The sequence below is a fragment of the Erinaceus europaeus genome, chromosome 13 (assembly GCF_950295315.1).
Source record: "Erinaceus europaeus chromosome 13, mEriEur2.1, whole genome shotgun sequence".
Taxonomy (NCBI): Eukaryota; Metazoa; Chordata; class Mammalia; order Eulipotyphla; family Erinaceidae; genus Erinaceus; species Erinaceus europaeus.
The window spans coordinates 55,182,813-55,204,100 of record NC_080174.1 but is presented as its reverse complement, the minus strand read 5'-3'; the positions used below and the strand labels follow the sequence as shown (position 1 = coordinate 55,204,100).

Here is a 21,288-nt window from a genome sequence, read left to right as displayed (position 1 = left end):
AGGACCTCACACAAAGCCAGACCTGTCTTGTGGTTGCTCTGCCACTAATTCACCTCCAGAGCCATTTTCCAGAAGTTTTTTTTTTTTTTTAACAACTGGATTGTCAGAAAAGTCATGACAATTTCTCTTTTTTTATATAGTTTTTAGATAGTTTTTTTTAACACTTTTTTTATATTTTTAAGTATTTTATTTATTTTATTTTTGAAAGAGATAGACACAGAGACAAACACCAGAGCACTGCACAGCTCTGGCTAATTGTGGTGTGGGGGATTGAACCTGGAACGTCGGAGCCTCAGGCATGAGAGTCTCTTTGCATAACCACTATGCTATCTACCCCAGCCTGACACATTTCTATTTAGAAAAACATGACATTCCTGACAATCCAATATTCTTCACATAATAGAATTTCGTCAAGATTTTCACTGGGAAAAAGATTACACCAGTAAAACCAAATAAGTAAACTATACAAATGAAATACTTTGAAAATTGTTGGTATGCATGAGACCCCTTCTGTTTCATTTGGTTTAAATCCCCCCTGCTTAACACTATTCTATTTACATAACCACTTCATTCTATTTACATAACCACTGTTAACAAGTTCCACCCTCCCTCCAGGGCATTTGTGGTTCAGTCGCAGAATTCTCTCCTTGTCACACCCTGATCCCTTCTTTGTCACACCCTGATTTTCACCAGTCACTTTTCTCTCCACCCTCTCTATGTCACATCCTGTTTCCACCCTACTTGAGAAGTATATATAAAGAAAGCATTGTGAGTTTTAGAGTACTGTACCTTGAGTTTAGCTTAGCTCGTCTTAGATTGTGCTGCGTCCTGCATGAATAAAGAGATACTGCCTACAGCTCAGCCATGAGTCCCTGGTCGTCTGTTACCCGCCCGTGAAGCCAGCCCGGCGAAAACAACATAACCCGTCGAAAACAACAGAAAATGTATACAGTTGCTAGTTGTTGATAAACATATCAAATTCTTCAGCAATAATTTGATTTGCTTCTGATATGGATGTCTTATAAAGGCTTATATATTTATGATAGAGAAAAGAAAGAGAATGAACCAGAGCATCATTTTACACACACAATGCTGAAAGTAGAACCTGGAACCTCACACTTGGTAAGTTCAATGCTCCAGCCACAGAAGACCTCTAGGGTTGCTAATACAGATATATTTAAAGCAATTTAATAATAAAATGTTTCACTTCAATTCTCAAGAAAAATACACAACTTACCCAGAATGACTAGATGATGAAGGTGGTGGCAAATCTGGCGTAAGGACATAAAGACTGTTGTTTTTTGGCAAGTGTAGAGATTTCAAGACCATCTAATGAACAAAAAAAGAAAAACAAAATGACTGTTGATTGTGAATTATCAATTTTTCCAATCATCAATTATCAGTTATTCAAAGACTGTGGTTTAACCTATCTCTTAACTATTTCCTACATAGGGCAATGCAGACCCGACTCTGCTTAGCTTCTGAGATCGGTGTATTCAGGGTGGCATCGCCATCGACAGAACTAGTAGACCTAAATAAACGTGTTTTTCCCATATGTATCATAAATTACTATAAATGTGAAAAGAAAAATATGGATCTCTTAAGTTATGAAAATACACAAATATGCTAAGAACACAGTTGAGATATATATTCATCTCTTCATTGAGGAATCAAATCTTTAAAACTAAAGCACACTTCATTATAGTAAGCATTAACAATGTAAGTTTTCAGAAGTCATTCAGTTAAACACAGAAAAGATAATCAGAACACTAGGCTTAGCCCAGTTAGTTTACAGAAGAGACACTGCAGCTTAAAAGGTAGATGTGGTTTCTATTGAGTGTTAAGTTACTTGACTCTTACTCTGGGGAATTTTTGTTGCTAAAAGTATTGAGGGAGGGGGGAGAGGAGGGTGGTAGCTGGACAATTCACATGGGTATGTGCCTACTTTGTCATATACAGGACAAAGGTTCTTATCTGAACCAGGTTTTAGACACTACTACACTGAAAGAAGCTGCAGTGTTGTCTTTCCCTCTCCCATAGTCTTTTTCTATTTAAAAAATCTGCCCAAAAAGAAGGTGGGGTGGGGATGCACAGAACACCTTGAAGTGAACAAACTACTTCTGCGCTACAATCTTGATAAATGCAAAAAATTCCACCAAATCTTTGTCATAAAAATCTTTCATACCTTTCACACTCCATCTTGACAGTAAATGCTTGTCTACATATTTCAAACTTTTTTCCCCTGCCTCTCACCCCACCAATAGTTGCCATAGTTCTCCCAAGATCATAGTTACAGGTCGACTATATATATTTTTTCAAGTGTTTCAATTTTTCATTAGTTTCAATTCTCCATATTCCACTTATGAGTGAAATAATCCTACAGTTGTCCTTCCTTTTTCCTCTTCCCTCTCAGATAAGTGAAACAGTACCTAACTTTCTCAAGTGTTCTCCAATCTCTCAGTCATGGTCAAGAACAAAGGTTTTTTTGTCACAGAAGTTCTGGGTCCCAGTGGAACTGGGGTTTAGAGCCCTCTGGTCATCTTCCTTTAATATTTCCCCCTCTGGAAGCACGGGCCAAAATTATTTTGGGGGTACACAAGGAAGGAGTTCTGGCTTGTGTAATTGATTCTCCACTGGACATAGATGTTAAGCTAGTGGATCTGTACCCCTAACCTATCTGTATTTCCCTAGTGTACCCAGGCAAGGCTCTGGAGAGGTGAGGTTTAGGGGCATGTTAACGAGGTCATCTGCCCAGGGAGATCAGGGCAAAATTGTAGCATCTGGTACTTGGTGACTGAGGTTACAGTACTTCTGCAGGTGTCTCAGCTGTAGTTTGATAAGATTTGCTAAGTTCAGTTGTTGTCAATCCTTGTTTTAGTAGAGCATCTGTGTCCAGTTACTCCATGGCAATCTCTACCAGAAGATCTATGTCTTTTTTTTTATTATTTATTTACTGGGGAATTAATGTTTTACATTTGACAGTAAATACAATAGTTTGTACATGCATAACATTTCCCAGTTTTCCATAAAACAATACAACCTCCACTAGGTCCTCTGTCATCCTTCTTGGATCTGTATTCTCCCTACCCACCCACCCATCCCAGAGTCTTTAACTTTGGTACAATACGTCAAAGTTAAATACGCTACATCTTTCTTTCTGTCCCTCTAGCTCTATATCTCTGCATTTCTATTTGAGAAACTTACCTCAAGTGGTAAGGCCCCGGCAATGACTATCACCACCACCCCCCATATTTTACATCTTTTTGTAGTATATTAGTCAGGCTTTATTTTAGCCATTTTGATAAACTTTCTCGCTCTACTTTTAGTAAATCAATAAACTCATAGTTCTGATCTGTATTAGAAACTTTTTTGCTAAAACCACACATGTGCACATAAACACAACCTTGAAATTTTAATCTAAATCAGTTCATATAATTGGTTCTGTTTTAAGAATAAGCAATGCCAAAAGAAATCATTAATTTAACAAATCAGCATCTTTTTACTAACATCCTCTCAGCCAGCCTACCTGGAGTTACAGGTACCTGACTTTATGATCCAAATCAGATCTATTCTGCCTAAAATTTGGGACCAGTTTGAATAACTTTTGTCTTTTTAAGTTTAAACACTGATAAGGAAGACTGTAAGATCTTTAAGAAGTTCAGTCTTATGAGACAGTGACAGGGATATTACTAAATCCTGGAGAAGCTGTGAAACTCTCTGCTTCCTGACATGTGTGTATCCCTCCCCCTTCCACATTTCATATAGCCACAGAAGAGAGTAAAAGAAAGATGATTTCACAGAACATGGCAAGTCTACTTTCAACTGCATTTTAGCTAAATTTCAACTAGGGTATTTTTAAAAATATTTTTCTCGGAAGCCGGAGCCGGACGGTGGCGCAGCAGAAAGCACAAGGACTACGTAAGAATCCCAGTTCGAGCACCCGACTCCCCAGCTGCAGAGGGTTCACGCCACAGGCGGTGAAAAAGATCTGCAGGTGTCTTTCTCTCCCCTTCTCTATCTTCCCCTCCTCTCTCCATTTCTCTCTGTCCTATTCAACAACAATGACAGCAATAACAACAACAATAATAACGACGATAAAGAACAAGGGCAACAAAAGGGGAAATAAATAAATAAATAAAATTTAAATATATATATTTTCCTCATATAGTCTCTGGTGTTTCAGATTTTTCTCTACTAACTGGTTTAACCTTAGTTTATAATACAGATTACTATAAACAAATGTTTTATAACAATACAAATTTAAAATTTCCAAGTTAAAGTACCCTACTTCTTAAAGGTGTAAAGTAGACTCACTTTACCAATCACTAAATTTCCAGTGTCATCCTATCGAACAGATCCACTCCACATACTTCCCCCATAAAGTTTTCACCAAGCCTGAGGTAGGTTTTGCAAATCTATTTGTTTTAGTTCTCATTTTGCTTGTAAGTAAACCATTCACTTCATTTTTTTTTTTCAGTTAGAATATTGGTTCTAGTTCCATTCACTTTTGTCTAAAAAGGTAGGAATTATCCCATCTTTTTAATGGCAGTATAGTATGCTACTAAGTATGTATCCCACAACTTTTTTATCTGGTCATCTGTCAATGTGCAGTGAGCATTTAGGTTGTTTTTATGTTCTGGTTATTGTAAATGATTCTGCTACGAACACAGGAGCTCGTATTCCCTTCTGAATTAGTGTTTTTTTTTAATATATCTTTCAGATAAATTTCAAGGAATGATATTTAAAAATCAAATGGGATTTACATTATCTTTTCTGAAAAATCCCGATATCATTTCAGAGAGACCACACCAGTTTACATTCCCACTGCCAGTGTATGAGAGTTTCTTTCTCTCCACAATCTCACCAACTCTTGTTGTTTCCAATCTTTATGAATGGAAGATTGTGGAAAGAATCTTTCTATTCTTTCTCACGGGTGTGAAGTGACATTTCACTGTGGCTTGATTTTCATCTTTCTAATAAATGATGCTGAGTATTTTTTTCACTGATCTGAAGGCCATCTGCGTGTCTTTGTTTTTTCTCCTAGAAATATCTAATTTTTTTTTTAAGGAGAGATTCTTTTTTTGATATTTATTTATTTCCTTTTGCTGCCCTTGTTTTATTGTGGTTATTATCATTGTTGTTATTGATGTCATTGTTGTTGGATAGGACAGAGAGAAATGGAGAGAGGAGGGGAAGACAGAGAGGGGGAGAGAAAGACAGACACCTGCAGACCTGCTTCACCACCTATGAAGCAAGTCCCCTGCAGGTGGGGAGCCAGGGGCTCGAACCGGGATCCTTACCCCGATCCTTGCGCTTTGCGCCACGTGCGCTTAACCTGCCGGCTCCATCTATTTAGATTTTTGAGTCCACTTTTTAATTGGGTTGCTTGGATTTTATTGCTTTTGTTATTGACTTGTATGACTTATTTATGTATTGTGGTTAACAATTCCCTGTCAGATGAATGAGATACAAATACCTTCTCTCAACTGCTAGACTACCATTCAATATTTGTGGTAATTTCTTTCAATGTAAAAAAATAATTTCCTAACTTGATAATATCACATTTATTCTTCACTTTTCTTTTTTAACAGAGCACTACTACTCCATTCTGGTTGTTGGTAGTATTGTAAACTGAGCATAGAACATCTCACATGCAAGTCCTATGTGCTAAATTGACATTTGCTTATTTTTACTTTTGTTTTTTTTTTAATATTTTTGTTTTTTTTTATATTTATTTTATTTATTTTTTCCCTTTTGTTGCCCTTGTTGTTTTATTGTTGTAGTTATTATTGTTGTCGTTGTGTTGGATAGGACAGAGAGAAATGGAGAGAGGGAGGGGAAGACAGAGAGGAGGAGAGAAAGATAGACACCTGCAGACCTGCTTCACCGCCTGTGAAGCGACTCCCCTGCAGGTGGGGAACCGGGGTTCGAACCGGGATCCTTTATGCCGGTCTTTGTGCTTTGCGCCACCTGCGCTTAGCCCGCTGTACTACAGCCCGACTCCCTTATTTTTACTTTTGAATTTAAAGACATATCAGTCAGTATTATTTTTGTTTGTCTCTAGCCACAACTATCTGTGAGGTACATAACAAAGCTGGGTTTATGCAAGTAAGGATCTTTTTCAAGGAAGATCCATGAAGCAATAGCTTCAACTATAGGCAAAAGAAGAAGAAGAAAAATATATGACTGATAATGAAAAACAATGTAATCCAATGGATTTAGAGGTCTGATTATGGTAGAAGGACTACTGAAGTTAGGGTACTGAAGAAAGTGATCTAGAGAGATAAAGAGGAAGCAGGAAAGAGGAAGCTTGAAATTAAGGTCTAAGAATTACTGTAATTAAATGGTTAATACCTGGGGGGACGGAATGGAGAAAAAGATCTTTGTAGGAAAATTCAAGTAATTAAGAGGCAAACCTATGTGAAAAATCATTTACACGGGGCCAGGTGGTAGAGCTTCGGGTTAAGCCCACATGGCACCACGTCCAATGACCCGCGTAAGGATCCTGGTTTGAGTTTCTGGCTCTCCACCTACAGGGGGGTCTCTTCACAGGTGGTGAAGCAGGTCTGCAGGTGTCTATCTTTCCTCCCCTCTGTCTTCTCCTCTTCTCTAGATTTCTCTCTGTCCTTTCCAGCAATAACAACAATACTAACAACAACAAGGATAAATAACAAGGGCAACAAAAATGGAAAATAAGGCCACCAGGAGCAGGGGATATTTCATAGTGCAGGCACTGAGCCCCAGCAATAACCCCGGAGGCACCAAAAAAAATCATTTACAAAGACTTAAAACAATAAAACAGTCAGGCAGTAGCGCAGCGTGTTAAGCACACGTGACACAAAGCGCAAGGATTGGATCCCAGTTCGAGCCCCCTGGCTCCCCACCTGCAGGGGAGTCACTTCACAGGCAGTGAAGTAGGTCTGCAGGTGTCTATCTTTATCTCCCCCTCTCTGTCTTCCCCTCCTTTCTCCATTTCTCTCTGTCCTATCTAACAATGATGACAACAACAATAACTATAACAGCAATAAAAAACAAGGGCAACAAAAGGGAAAATAAATACTAAAAATTCTTAATGAAACAATTATAAGTCAGAAACTGTATCATGAAGAAATGAGGGACAATGATAAAATCTTTTGACATAAAATTCAAAGCTTTTATTTTAAAGCAGAAGGATTTTTGGAAGTAATATGAAACAAAAAATATACTTTTTTATTTTGTTTATTTATTTATTTACTTTTATAGGATAGATAGAATTTGAGAGGGAAAGGAGATAGAAAGGCAGAGACAGGGAGTCGGGCTATAGTGCAGCAGGTTAAACACAGGTGGCACAAAGAGCAAAGACCAGCTTAAGAATCCCGGTTCGAGTCCCTGGCTCCCCACCTGCAGGGGAGTCACTTCACAAGCAGTGAAGCAGGTCTGCAGGTGTCTGTCTTTCTCTCCCCCTCTCTGTCTTCCCCTCCTCTCTCCATTTCTCTCTATCCTATCCAACAATGACAACAACAATAATAACTACAACAATATAACAAGGGCAACAAAAGGGAATAAATAAATTTTAAAAAAAAAAAAAAAGAAAAAGAAAGGCAGAGACAGAGAGACACCTGCAGCCCTCTATCACCACTTATGAAGCTTTTCCCCTGCAAGTAGGAACCAGCTTAAACTCTGGTCATTGTGCACTGTAGTAACCTATGAGCTTAGATGCACCACCACCTGGCCCATAAAAGACATATACTTAACCAATTAGGCAGTGGGAAGACGGCAGTTACAAACAAAAAATTAAAAAAAAAAAAGTAACAAAATGACTTTTAGAATCTATGAAAACTATGGTGACTGTCAGTGGGAACTGAGGTGGTGTAGTGTGATGGAGGGTTCCAAGTAATATGATAATACTAGAACTTTGGTGGTGGGCAAGGAGTTGTATAAACATATATATTTGTAAATGTGATGCATATATGTCTATAAGTGTGATGCCATGCTTCTAAATACTTATATTATAAAATAATGGTAAATTAATTAAAAAAGAGTAAGAACTTAAAAGATAAGAAACAAGAACAAGAAAAGCAATGTGCTAGGAGGGCAGATTTCAGACAGAGGAAAATGGTAGGTAGAGGGAATATCCAGGGAAGAATAGAATGTTTGCTAATGGCAAGTTAGTTCCACTGAACACAGAAAAAACCATAACTCAGGCATGACAGAGAAAACAAGACACAGATGTGAGCTATGAAGAGACCATGAAGAGCTAAGTGAAGAGTGTGCGAATGTAAATTCCTTGCACTAATACCACATATGGGATGAAAGCACAATAAAAGTTACTGTTACTTGAATCAAAGCAAATAACAATGGTAAGGCTGAAATTACTGAAAAGCATGGTGGCATAGATGTTTAATAATCTCTTGACTTAGTGGATCTAAGTAGGGACAGGTGAGACAAGGAATATAAGGAACTCACTCTTGGTTCCTCAATAAGAGAGCCCATCTTACTAAGTACTATACAGTGATACTCCAAAGGCAGTATTAATTTTTAATGGAGAAGACAGACGGACAAACAAGAACACTACTTCAAAAATTTTTATGATATCTATTTGTTTGTTTTTGCACAGTGCTGGAATTAAACCCAGAGCCTCATGCATGCAAAACATGAGCTCTACCACTTGAGCCACATACTCAACCCACCCCCAGACTTATTCTTGACTCTCATTACCTTTATGATTTGTAATATACTCAAACATCTTCAATTACATATCCAATTCAATCAACCATAACCCCACTGTGACTCATACTTTGATTAAAAAACACTATACAGATTGTTTGACTCACAATATTTTGGCTTTATAATGGTGCAGTAGCAATATACAACCATATTTCAAATTTGGATTTTGATGCTTATCCAGAGTAGTATGTGTAATAAGATACTGTCATGATGCTGAGCAGTGGCAGTGAGCAGCAATGCCCAGCCAGTCACATGATCATAAAGGTAAATAATTAATGCTCTGCAGGGTACTATATTCAAGCTCTCTCTCTGCATATGTGTATGTATACCTACACAATCATTATGTTTTTCACTTTCAATACAACAGTCATGAAGTTCATGAGATACTAACACTTTATTATAAATTAGGCTTTGTATTAGATAATTTTGCCAAACAATAGGCTATGCAAGGGATCTGAACACAGTTAAGGTAAATTGGGCTAAATTATGTTCAGTAAGTTAGGGATAATGAATTTATTTTCAACTCAAGAGAGATTTAATAGGATATAGACTCATCATAAATCAAAGGTCTTTACTAGGTAATTATTACTTCACAATCTACAATTAGAAAAGTCTAAGGTTCTAATTCTTTAAAGTTTATCTGTTACGTATACAGTTAACATGCAAATAGGCAGGCACAAATTGGAAAGTTATTCCTACCTTCAATTTTTATTATTTACTTTGCTGATTATGAAGGAATGCTCAAACTTACTCTAGTATTTTACTACCTATTACTTGTCATTTTATCATTCAGATAATTCACACTAAATCTTTCCCCTCTAAAAATAATTTCATGATTAAATAAATGAATGACTATTCATTTATTCAACAAACACTTACTTGATGATTATTATACCAGACAATGGATATAAGTGGTTAAAGTAAGATGGTCACTCTCTATATATGCTACGATACAAATATTGATATGAGCACCATGTTTTAAATTGAAACCTATAAGAGAAAGCAGCAATGTAAACTAATGTTTGAAGGATGAAAAGGAGTTACTGTATGAAGGATGGGGAGGACCATTGCAAGGAGTACAATTACATCAGATACAGATGTAAAGCCCTTGAGTCTATTAAAAGAATTACAAGATTTCTATGAATTCAGCATGAAAATTAAGTAAGAAAGTCTAAAGACTAGGATGTAATGGTGACTGAAAGATAATTAAATTTTTGGTTTAACATACAAATTCCGGGAGTTGGGCAGTAGCGCAGCAGGTTAAGTGCACGTGGTGCGAAGCACAAGGACTCGTGTAAGGATCCCGGTTTGAGCCCCTGGCTCCCCACTTGCAGTGGAGTCGCTTCACAGGTGGTGAAGCAGGTCTGCAGGTGTCTGTCTTTCTCTCCACCTCTCTGTCTTCCCCTCCTCTCTCCATTTCTTTCTGTCCTATCCAACAACAACGACATCAATAATAGCAACAATAATAACTACAACAACAATAAAAAACAAGGGCAACAAAAGGAAAAATTAATTAATTTAAAAAATGCCATAGCATAAAAAAATACTGTTCACTGATTCCTTAAACTAAGTTACAATTACCAAATTTATTTTGTCATAAGTAGCAGCATTAATAAAAACCAATTTTCAGTTTGTTTCTCACATTGTTCACAAATAAAGTATTTTTGATAACTGAAAAAAAACCAATTTTGTAACCACTTAGTCAATTAAGTGACTTAATTTTTCTTTATAAGTATTAAAAAACTCACACTGTCTTCCACATCTCCAGTCTTCCAACCTTTTAACAGCATCTTAGACACAGGTATCTGAAGTTCATTTTCTAGAATTTGTTTGATCTCTCCTGTAAAAATAAGAAAAGACAATATATTACTAAAATAATATAACCAACATTTGTCCATATCAGGGCTAGAAATATTAGCCATACATAGCCAATGCTTCTTTAATGAGAAAATAAGAAATTTTATGCAATATAAACTCAAATTTACCTAGATAAACACATTGCCTTTGAAGAATTCATTATTCAACATTAATTATGCAAAATAGTGAACAATTATTAGATCATTAAATGTCAAGTATTTTAAAGACACAGTTATCAGTGACAGGGACTTCAACAATCAATTCTTAGCCAATCAAGTAGTAATACCTATGTATACTCAAAATATGATAGAAATAACAGATGAGGATTCGACTTCCGGAGGCGGAGCTACGAGCAGCAGATCGCTTTCTCTCCTCTCCTCTCCTCTCCCGGATCAACTAGGAATACCAAAGGAGACCACCCGGACCGAAACAAGACAGGACTAGAATGACCACAGAAACCCAGTAAATCACCCGTGAGTACAAACACGCATGGCTGGTGACAGAGAGGAGAGAGGGGCCTAAGGAGAGATTAAGTGACTGCTAACAGTTCGACAGTTTGTCAGTGGAGACACCACCTCCAGTCTGCTCCACTAACAAGGGGACAGCTGAAGGGAGGAAAGGACTCCCCAGAGACTCACCAAGTACAACTCTGAGTCTCCATTGCTACTACCCTCAGAATCTGGAGCAGCAACAGGGAGGGACACCAGGGGACAGAGATCTAACTGGGAAACTCAGGAGAAGACCTATACCTCGGTGGCATAGCTGAAGGGCTGTGAAAGTCTCTTTGCATAACCACTGGATTATCTCTGCCACACCCTGCTTTATCTCTTGGTCAGGAGTCATTGATTAAGCCAAGAAGCCTATTGATAGTTTAAAAGCCCTCAGGCTACCATAGCCTACAGGGGAAAAAAAAAAGGCTTTTACACCACTGAACTCCAACTCAGGGATTGAAAAAACTGTTAACTTATATAAAATGGTTAAAACAACAAGAAAAAATAATGGAGACTCGAACCAGGACAAGAGTCCAGCTAAAAGTCCTCCAGAGGGTGAAGCACAAAACAACGAGTTCAACATCCAAACATTAGCTAAGGAAATAATAACAGGAGTGAGTAAAGAATTTGAAAAAATTGTAATCAGAACTGCAGGAACAACAAATGAGAATATGGAAGAAAATTCTAATAATCTCATGGTTATTAGAGAGCTGAAAGCTGAAATTGCTGAGCTAAGAAGGCAACTAGCTGAACAAACTAAAACAGTATCAGAGCAGGGCAACAAAATAGATGAACTCCAGAAAGGAGTAGAGGGCAGAGAGAATAGAATCAATGAGGCTGAAGACAGAATTAGCAAGATTGAGGATGAATTAGAGACAACTAAAAAAGAAGTAAGAGATCTCAAAAAGAGATTAAGAGATGCTGAAAACAACAACAGAGTCCTATGGGATGACTTCAAAAGAAACAATATACGCATTATTGGCTTACCAGAGGAAGAAAGAGAAGGGGAGGAAGAAAGCGTTCTCCAGGCCATAATAGCTGAAAATTTCTCTAGTCTAGACAACACCAAAGACATAAAGATTCAAGAAGCCCAGAGGGTCCCAAACAGAATTAACCCAGACCTAAAGACACCAAGACATGTCATACTTAGATTGGAAAGGAATAAGGATAAAGAAAGGATCCTCAAGGCTGCAAGAGAAAAACAAAGAGTCACCTACAAAGGAAAACCCATAAGATTAGCAGCAGACTTCTCCATACAAACACTACAGGCCAGAAGAGAATGGCAAGATATCTATCGAGTGCTCAATGAGAAAGGCTTTCAGCCAAGAATACTATATCCTGCTAGATTGTCATTCAGACTAGATGGAAGCATCAAAACCTTCTCAGACAAGCAACAGTTGAAGGAAGCAACCATCACCAAGCCTGCCTTGAAAGAAGTTCTGAAAGGTTTCCTATAAACAACCAGACCACCACAAATAGAACATATATCAAAACACTCTAAAACTCTACAAGAATGGCGTTAAAATATATTCAATCTTTGATATCAATAAATGTGAATGGCCTGAATTCACCTATTAAAAGACACAGAGTAGGAAGATGGATCAGAAATAACAGATGAAATATAACACGAGGCATTCATTACAGGGGAGAGAGAGCAGATTTTGGAATGAAGATTTGGGTGGAAGTTTTATCATAAAGAAATCAAATAAATTATTTTTTCATATATGTATGAACAAATATACTATTTATCTCATCTACCTCTAGGATCTAAGGATGAAAGAAAATAATATTTGTTAAAATAACTGGAAAAAATAAATCAAATACATATAATCAGGAAGATAATCTGAACTGTATTAAAGAGAAAAGCAACAAAATAAAGGAGGAAAAATATGTAGGGTCAAATGATTCTGTGAAAGAAAGGAGACTTTAACCAGTCCGAAGTACATAGCTGAGCTGAGACAGAAAGAAAAACTAAAGGCAAGAATGATCTACTCAGTAAAATTAGAAAAGTGAAACATAAGCAAAACTGAATATGTTAATAACAGTATGAAAAGGCAATTTTCCCAGCAATATTAGTTTTTAGGAACCAAGTGTGCTTAATAAATCATGCAGTAAAGTTAACCAAGTACGCTTAATAAATAATGCAGTAAAGTTCTCATACCACAATATATTAAAAATATTACTGATGAGAAAGGATGGGTTTTTTAATATGCTTGTTTATGTTAGGTTGGTGCTATTGTATAATTTAACATTAATGCCTAGCAAAAAAGTGGTACTCTCAAAAAAAAAAAAAAAGAAAGAAAATTAATTCTATGCTGATAAAGGAAAACAGAGTAAAACCTATGCTTTATGTTCTCTTTCTATTTGAAAAGTTAAGCAGGACGGCATGGTAGTGGCTCAAGATAGTTTTGATGCTGTGGTATCTTTTCTCTAGTTGATCGCACACATTACTGTGCTCAAGGATGCTAGTTTCAAGTCCCTGGTCCCACCTGCAGGGGAGAAGCTTCACAAGTGGTGAAGCACGACTCCAGGTGTCTCTCTGTCTCTTTCCCTATCTCCCACTCCCCTCTCAACTTCTCTCTGCTTCTATCCAATATTAAATAAAAAATAAATAATAAAGAAAAAGTTAGGCAGGACACAGAATTCAGATTTGTGTGTGTGTTCTTCTGTCAGTTATGATAACCTATATCATTAAAGCAACCGTTCTAATCTTGAGACTTGTTAATTTTTACATTTACTGGCATACAATTGTTCTTAGTGTTACCTTGTAGTTTAATGTCTACTGATATTTTTCATTTTCAATATGACTTTGCATTCTCTCATTTATTCTTATTCACAATAGCAAGAGAATTATAAATTTTACTTGTTTTCTCAAAAACTATTAGGTTTGCTCATTTTTTTTTCTTTTACTATTTTTCAATTTCTGTTTTTCTCTAGTTTTTCCCTTTAAATTCTGGGTTTTTTTTAACTTTTTGTTAAGAGTTTTAATAAGTATGGTTGACATGTAACATAAACTGCACAGTCAATAACCTCGCTCCACCTGCATATTAGCTGTCAGGCTCAGGCAAAATCTAGTAAAGTCATGGACTCCTTGGAATATACCTAAAATAGACCTACTAGCTATTTCCAAAACAGAGACCTCCAAATCTTCATTTGCAATATCCTCATCTTTAGGTTCATGATTAGTCGACAATTTGTTCTGCTTTATTTATATCTTAAAACTCTTTTTCAGCCACCAGGTTCCAGATGACACCATAATGCCAACCTGACTTCCCTGGGCAGATGACCCTACCATGTGTCCAGGAGCCCCACTTCCCCAGATCTCTGCCCCACTAGGGAAAGAGTGATACAGGCTGTGAATATGGATCAACCTGCCAATGCTATGTTCAGCAGGGAAGCAATTAGAGAAGCCAGACCGTCCACCTTCTGCACCCCACAATGATCTGGAGTCCATACTCCCAGAGGGATAAAGAATAGGAAAGCTATCTGGGGAGGGGATGGGATATGGAGATCTGGTGGTGAGAATTGCATGAGTGCAAGTGGTTTAAAGACTCTGGGGAGATCATAAAATAGTTATGTAAAATAACATTCATGTCTGAGAAACCAAAGGTCTCAGGTTCAGTCCCTAACACTATCACAAGCAGAGCTGAGCAGTACTCTTAAGTATGTAAAAAAGGGCAATAATTTCAAATAAGAATGCTTTTTATAAAATAGCAGGTATAAACTATAATATATGCTGGGGTCAGGTGGTGGCACACCCGATTCAGTACATACATTACAATGCTAAAGGACCTGGGTTCAAGGTCCCAGTCCCAACCTCCAAGGGGAAAGCTTCACAAGTGGTGAAGCAATGCTGTAGGTGTCTCTCTGTTGCTCTCTATCTCCCCCTTCCTCTCAATTTCTGGCTGTCTCTATCAAATAAATAAAGATACTAAAAATATATATATAAATAAACTACAACATATGCCTGATAACAACAGGAACTTAAGAATGAGAGCAGGGGAGATATTCATTAGATTATATAATTATCTATCTAAACCCTTTTTCTGAAATTACAGTATTTAAAATATGAAGCTAGATTGAAGAAACATTTTAAAGCAGATATTTAACTACATAAAATAAGACCACAGTTTGAGATATTGTTTATTAATTTCAAGTAACTGTATAATTTGGAAGTGAATAGTTGTTAGCACACAGACAACAATCACCCTGCAAATTAACACTTCCTCCATAAAATGCTTATTTTAAAAATGGATTAAAAACACAATGAAAATAAGACAAATGATTCAACTCATAATAGGGCAGTATTTTTGCAAATTCTAAAAATTAAATTAAAGCTACACTGAATAACAAGCTCAGCAAAAGCAGGTTTGCTGCTGCACTGACGCAACAAACTTTATTGAACAAATATCTATATTTTAGACTTACCCCATTGCTAGATTGCAGACATAATATATGATAGTCTCTGCCCTCATAATCATACTACTTCATATTAGATAGCATTTTCTAGAAGAACCTTTGATTTAAAGCAATTATTTAGGGCTGGGTGGTGGCGCACCTGGTTGAGTGCACAAGTTACAGTGCACAAGGACACAGGTGCGAGCCCCTGGTCCCCACCTGCAGGGGGAAAGCTTCATAAGTGGTGAAGCAGTGCTGCAGGTGTCTCTCTGTCTCCTCTCTCTGTCTCCCCCTTCCTCTAAATTTCTGGCTATTTCTATCAAATAAATAAAGGTTTAAAAAAAATTTTTAAAGCAATTATTTAAATGTATTCAGTTTAATGCAACTCCAATTCTGTAACTAAATGAAACTGCATCAATAAACAGAACACTAAAAACATGAACATCTCCCCCCACCTCATATTCTCTTTCCATTCTTATGAAATAAATTTAAAAAAAAAAAAAAAACCCTAACCAGCCAATACAATTACCACTAGATGTCACTCTGATATGAAGTTTTTGGGCTGTCTTTAGCCTTCCTTTGTATTTTGATAAGTCTTCCTGATAATAGTAGGAAAACTGTGCTATTTATTTAGCAACTCTCTGCTTTTGCACATTGAAAGTGACACACACACACACACATATGCGTATTAGCATTTACTGAATTCCTTATTAATAGTAAAATAGTTTCTTATATATGAACTATTTAACAATGTAGTGCAGATCACATAACCTTTAATAAGCATGCAATTTTAAATTCTCTTAGGCAGGTGAATCAATATACATACAAGTATATACATATGGTCATTTATAATTTATTTTCTCAGCATATATTGTTCTGTGCCAAGCATTATGCTTGAAGAAAAAACTTAGAGAAAAGTAAGACTGATTTCTGAGTTTGAGAAGTTAACTAAGGAAACCTGAGACAAAGAGAAATTTTAAGTTTTGTAAATTCATTTTGAAATTACATACAAAATTGTATAGGGACAGTAGGGATGGATCAACTTAACTATGCCCATGAAGGTCCAAGAAAAATATTTATATGGATTGTTAAGATAACTGAGTCTTCCAGAGAACAGCTGATAGATAAGGGATAAGATTTATAAATCAGAAAGACCAACTATAACTTATAGACTAAAGGAAGAAAGAAACTGAAATAATGGAAATTATGCAGAAGTTATTCTAATTACTCAAGGAAAAAGTTTCTGAGTTATTATAGAGGGTATAAAAATGATAATGCCCTCAAATAATATTGTGAATAAGCAAATTCAGTGGCAAACGCTAGAAGAAGAAGAAGCAAATTCAGTGGAAGAAAAAAATTCCACCAAATCCCAAATATCTCTGAGTACACCTTCTAAAGGGGTACATACTAAAAAGTAACCATGAACAATGGAGAAGATAACATAATTCTTGAAATGGAATGTATTCATGGTAACAGAATAATCATAATCCAGAATAAATGAAAAATTGCAATGGAGCAGGCAGGAAAAAGGTACATATTATGCAGAAACAATATCAGTTTAAATTTATTTGAAATCAAATTTTATCCACATGGAACCACAAACCTTGAATAGCCTAAACAACTTTGAAAAAGAGAAATGGGGAGTAGCGCAGCGGTTAAGCGCACATGGCACAAAGCACAAAGACTGGTGTAAGGATCCCGGTTCAAGCCCCCGGCTCCCCACCTGCAGTGGGAGTTGCTTCACAGGTGGTGAAGCTGGTCTGCAGGTGTCTATGTTTCTCTTCCCCTCTGTCTTCCCCTCCTCTCTGCATTTCTCTCTGTCCTAGCCAACAACGATGACATCAATAACAACAATAATAACTACAAAAACAATGAAAAACAAGGGCAACAAAAGGGAAAATAAATAAATATATTAAAAAAGAGAGAAATGAAGCTAGGAGACTTACATTCCCTGATCTCAATGAATCTTACCAAGTAATAACAATGGTTTAGTACTAGCTGAAGACTGACATATAGACCAATAAAATGGAAGAAAGAGCCCAAAAATAAACTCAAAAACACACTTCAAAAGATTTTTGACAAGGGTGTCATGTCTACACAGTGGAGAATAACCTCTTTTAAAATAGTTCTGGGAAGACCAGCAAGATAACTCACCTGGCTAGTATGCCTGCTTTGTCATACGCACAACCCAGTTTCAAACTTTTTTCTTCCCCTGCCTCTGTCTCCCTATATCTATATGGAAAAAGTGGGGCTAGGTGGTGGTTGGTACACCTGGTTGAGCACACACGTTACAGTGCATAAGGACCCAGGTTCAAGCCTCTGGTCCCTACCTGCTGGGGGAAAGTTTTGTGAGTGGTAAAGCAGTGTTGCAGGTGTCTCTCTCCCTCTCCTATTTTAAAAAATATTTTATTATCAATGAGAAGGATAGGAGGAGAGAGAGAACCAGACATCACTCTGGTACATGTGCTGCCAGGGATTGAACTAATGACCTCATAGCTTCAGAGTCCAACACTTTATCCACTGCACCACCTCCCGGTCCCCTCTGTCTCTTTCCCTATCACCCTATCCCTCTTAATTTCTGGCTGTCTCTATCCAATAAATAAATAAAGACAATAAAAAAAAGTTAAGAGATTCAAAAGGATTTAGCACAATTCCATAGATTATATGAAATCATAAAATTCACAGAAGAAAACAAAGGAAATGCTAGTTGATGTTGGTCTTAGCAATGATTGCTTGGGTATTACCAGAAGAATAAACAACAAAGTAAAAATTAAAAAGTGGGACTACATTAAACTCTCATCCAAGTGTGAAACAGGCCCAACCTTACATAGTTTCCAAGAGCACTCAGGGTTAGTATCGCTATAGAGTACAGTAAATTTTTTTAAAAAAATAATCAACTATGTGAAAGATAATCTATAGACCAAGAGCATTTACATACCATATAGCTAATACAGTGTCAACTAACATTCAGTGGATAGCAATTCAATAAATAATCTAATAGATTTGATGGACCTGAATTTCTTCAAGGAAGACAAATGACCAGTGTATATAAGAAAAATATCCCACACCACTAATATCATAAAAACAATGCAAAACCACAAGATTCACTTCCACATGTTAAAATGGTCATCTTTTAAGGTAAACCAACCAACACACAAAAAAAGACTTTTGTTTCACATCTTTTTCAATAATGATTGAAAAGCATGTAGGAAAACTAATGGAAATATAAAATGGAACAGCAACTATGGAAAAGTGTAGATTTCTCAAAATTTGAAAACAGAAATAAACTCAGAAATCCATTATACAATACATATATAAATGAACTGAAAGGTCTTGAAGTAGGATCTGAAATCCCATATTCACTCATACTAGTCATAATGGTAAAAAAAAAAAAAAAAAGAGAGAGAGAGAGAAAGAGAAAGAGAGAAATACATATATATACACACACAGGGGTTTGAGTGGAGGTACACCCGATTAACTGTACATAGTGATATGCACAAGGACCCACACAAGAACCCAGGTTCCAGCCCCCACTCCCCACCTGCAGCAGGGATGCTTCATGAGTGATGAAGCAGGTCTACAGGTGTCTGGCTATCTTTCTCCCTCTCTATCCTCCACTGCCTTCTCAATTTTTCTCTGTCCTACTGAGTAAAATAGGGGAAACTGGCTGCCAGGAGCAATAAATTTGTAGTGCTGTCGTTGTTGTTGGATAGGACAGAGAGAAATCGAGAGAAGGGAAGTCAGAGAGGGGGAAAGAAAGATAAACACTTGCAGACTTGCTTCACCACTCGTGAACTGACCCCCCCACCCCACCACAGGTGGGGAGCTATGGGCTCGAACCGCAATCCTTATGCCAGTCCTTGCGCTTTGCGTCATGTGCACTTAACTGCTGCGTTAACGCTCAACCCCTTATATGCTTTTTTTTTATATACATGAAAAGAACTATAGTAGACAGGATATTTGGGACATGGGGATGGGCACAAAGATAAATTGCTGGGTTAGTACAGAAATTTAGGCAGAAGGAACAAGTTCAAAGGCCCTGTGTGAACTAACAACATACTCAAGGAACTAGTAAATATGTATTTTAAAATTCCTTTATAATTTAGGCATAGTAAGCAAGGAACAGAGTAATAACATATAAAAACTAGAAATGCAGCCAGCACCTGATGATCAGCAGCAGCTTATAGGTCATATGAAAAGATTTCAATTTTGACTCAAGGTGATTAGCTCCAGCAGTAGAGATCACCCTTTTTTAATATAAAATATATTTATTATTGGATAGAGACAGAGAGAAATGGAGAGGGGAACAGAAGATAGAGAGGGAGAGGGAGAGAGACCTGAAGAGCTGCTTTACTGTTTGTGAAGCTTTCCTCCTGTAGATGGAGACCAAGGGCTTGAACCCAGATCCTTGTGAAGTGTAATCTGAGTGCTTAACCAGGTGTGCCACCGCCTGGTCCCAAGATCACATTTTTCAACCTCCCAGTCACCACATGGGATCACTAAGCACAGAGGGAGTTTCATGAATGGTGGAGCAGTGCTGCAGTGTCTCTCCTTCTCTACACCCCCCACCCCCACCCACACCCACACCCCAGCCTCTCACCCTCTAGAGGAGGAGGAAGAGAATGGCTTATAGGAACAATGAACTCATGCAGACACAAAGTCCCAGAGAAAACCGTGACAATTAAAAACAAATTTCAATTTTATTCTAAAGCAGCAGAAAGTTTAGGAATAAAAATCTGATTACTGTTTGCAATATTCATTCTCTTAAGAGCTTTGCTTTTCTTTGTAATAGACCTCAATTAATAAAATTAGGAAAGGATCATCATAAAAAAAGGAAGCAAAAAGAAAGGAAACAAAGGCAAAGTCTCAGAAATATCTATAGTTTAGATTTAAGTCAAATCTGCATTGAAATAGAAATTAGTGCAATTTCTGATTCTACAACAAAAGCAAGAAACAAATTCTTGAACATAAGTTTAACATAGTTTCTTTATAGGTCTTATTTCTAATCTCTCATTAATATGGAAATAAGTTAGCATCAGTTATAGGGTTCAACATAAAATGTACTTAACTTCCTGGTTGATTTGCATATGCCCTAAAGCAGGATCAAATATTATTCCATGTATATGGGACAATAACAACAAAAACTTGCCTCATTCTCAACATAGCACTTAAAAATAAAGTACAATAATACACATGGGAAGATAGTCAGTTTCAATGTGATTTATTCCCTTTTGTTGTCCTTGTTGTTTTATTGTTGTAGTTATTATTGTTGTCATCATTGTTGGATAAAACAGAGTGAAATAGAGAGGGGAAGACAGAGAGAAGGAGAGAAAAATAGACACCTGCACACCTGCTTCACCAATTGTGAGGCAACTCCCCTGCAGGTGGGGAGGGGCTCGAATGGGGATACTTATGCTGATCCTTGCACTTTGCGCCATCTGTGCTACCGCCCGACTCCCCACCTGTTTCTTCTTGTTGACAGTCAACTCAAACGAAATGATTACCTACTGAATTAATGAAATGTGATAGTTTTAAGACAGGGAAAAACCTTACCAACAGTACAGCTCTCTTCAAGTACCACATCAACATTCCTGTCTCTGTACTCAACCCTGAAGTCCAGCATCCGAGGTTGCCTTTCTACAATTTGCCTAGATGGCATTACAGGTCGAAATGCTGAAGAGGAAGAGGGCGCAGGAGCTGAAGTTGGGTGACTTGCTGTATCAAATGCAGGTCCTGGTATAGTTTCACCTCCATAGTCGCTGAAAAGTTGACATAAAAGAATTATCAATCAATCTGGGGAATGTTATGCATGTTCAAACTATTGTATTTAATGTTG

The 21,288-nt window shown here is 37.1% G+C and overlaps 1 protein-coding gene across 1 annotated transcript in view; it reads right to left on the bottom strand.

The window, feature by feature from the left end:
* The window catches only part of FAF1 (Fas associated factor 1), a 347,080-nt gene that overhangs the window by 249,881 nt on the left and 75,911 nt on the right, over positions 1-21,288 (bottom strand). The window contains exons 4-6 of the mRNA XM_007536689.3: positions 21,006-21,211; positions 10,455-10,546; positions 1,238-1,329 (exon numbers count right to left, since the gene is read on the bottom strand). Of these exons, the coding sequence (XP_007536751.1) occupies positions 1,238-1,329; positions 10,455-10,546; positions 21,006-21,211 (390 nt within the window). The remainder of the gene's footprint in view (positions 1-1,237; positions 1,330-10,454; positions 10,547-21,005; positions 21,212-21,288) is intronic.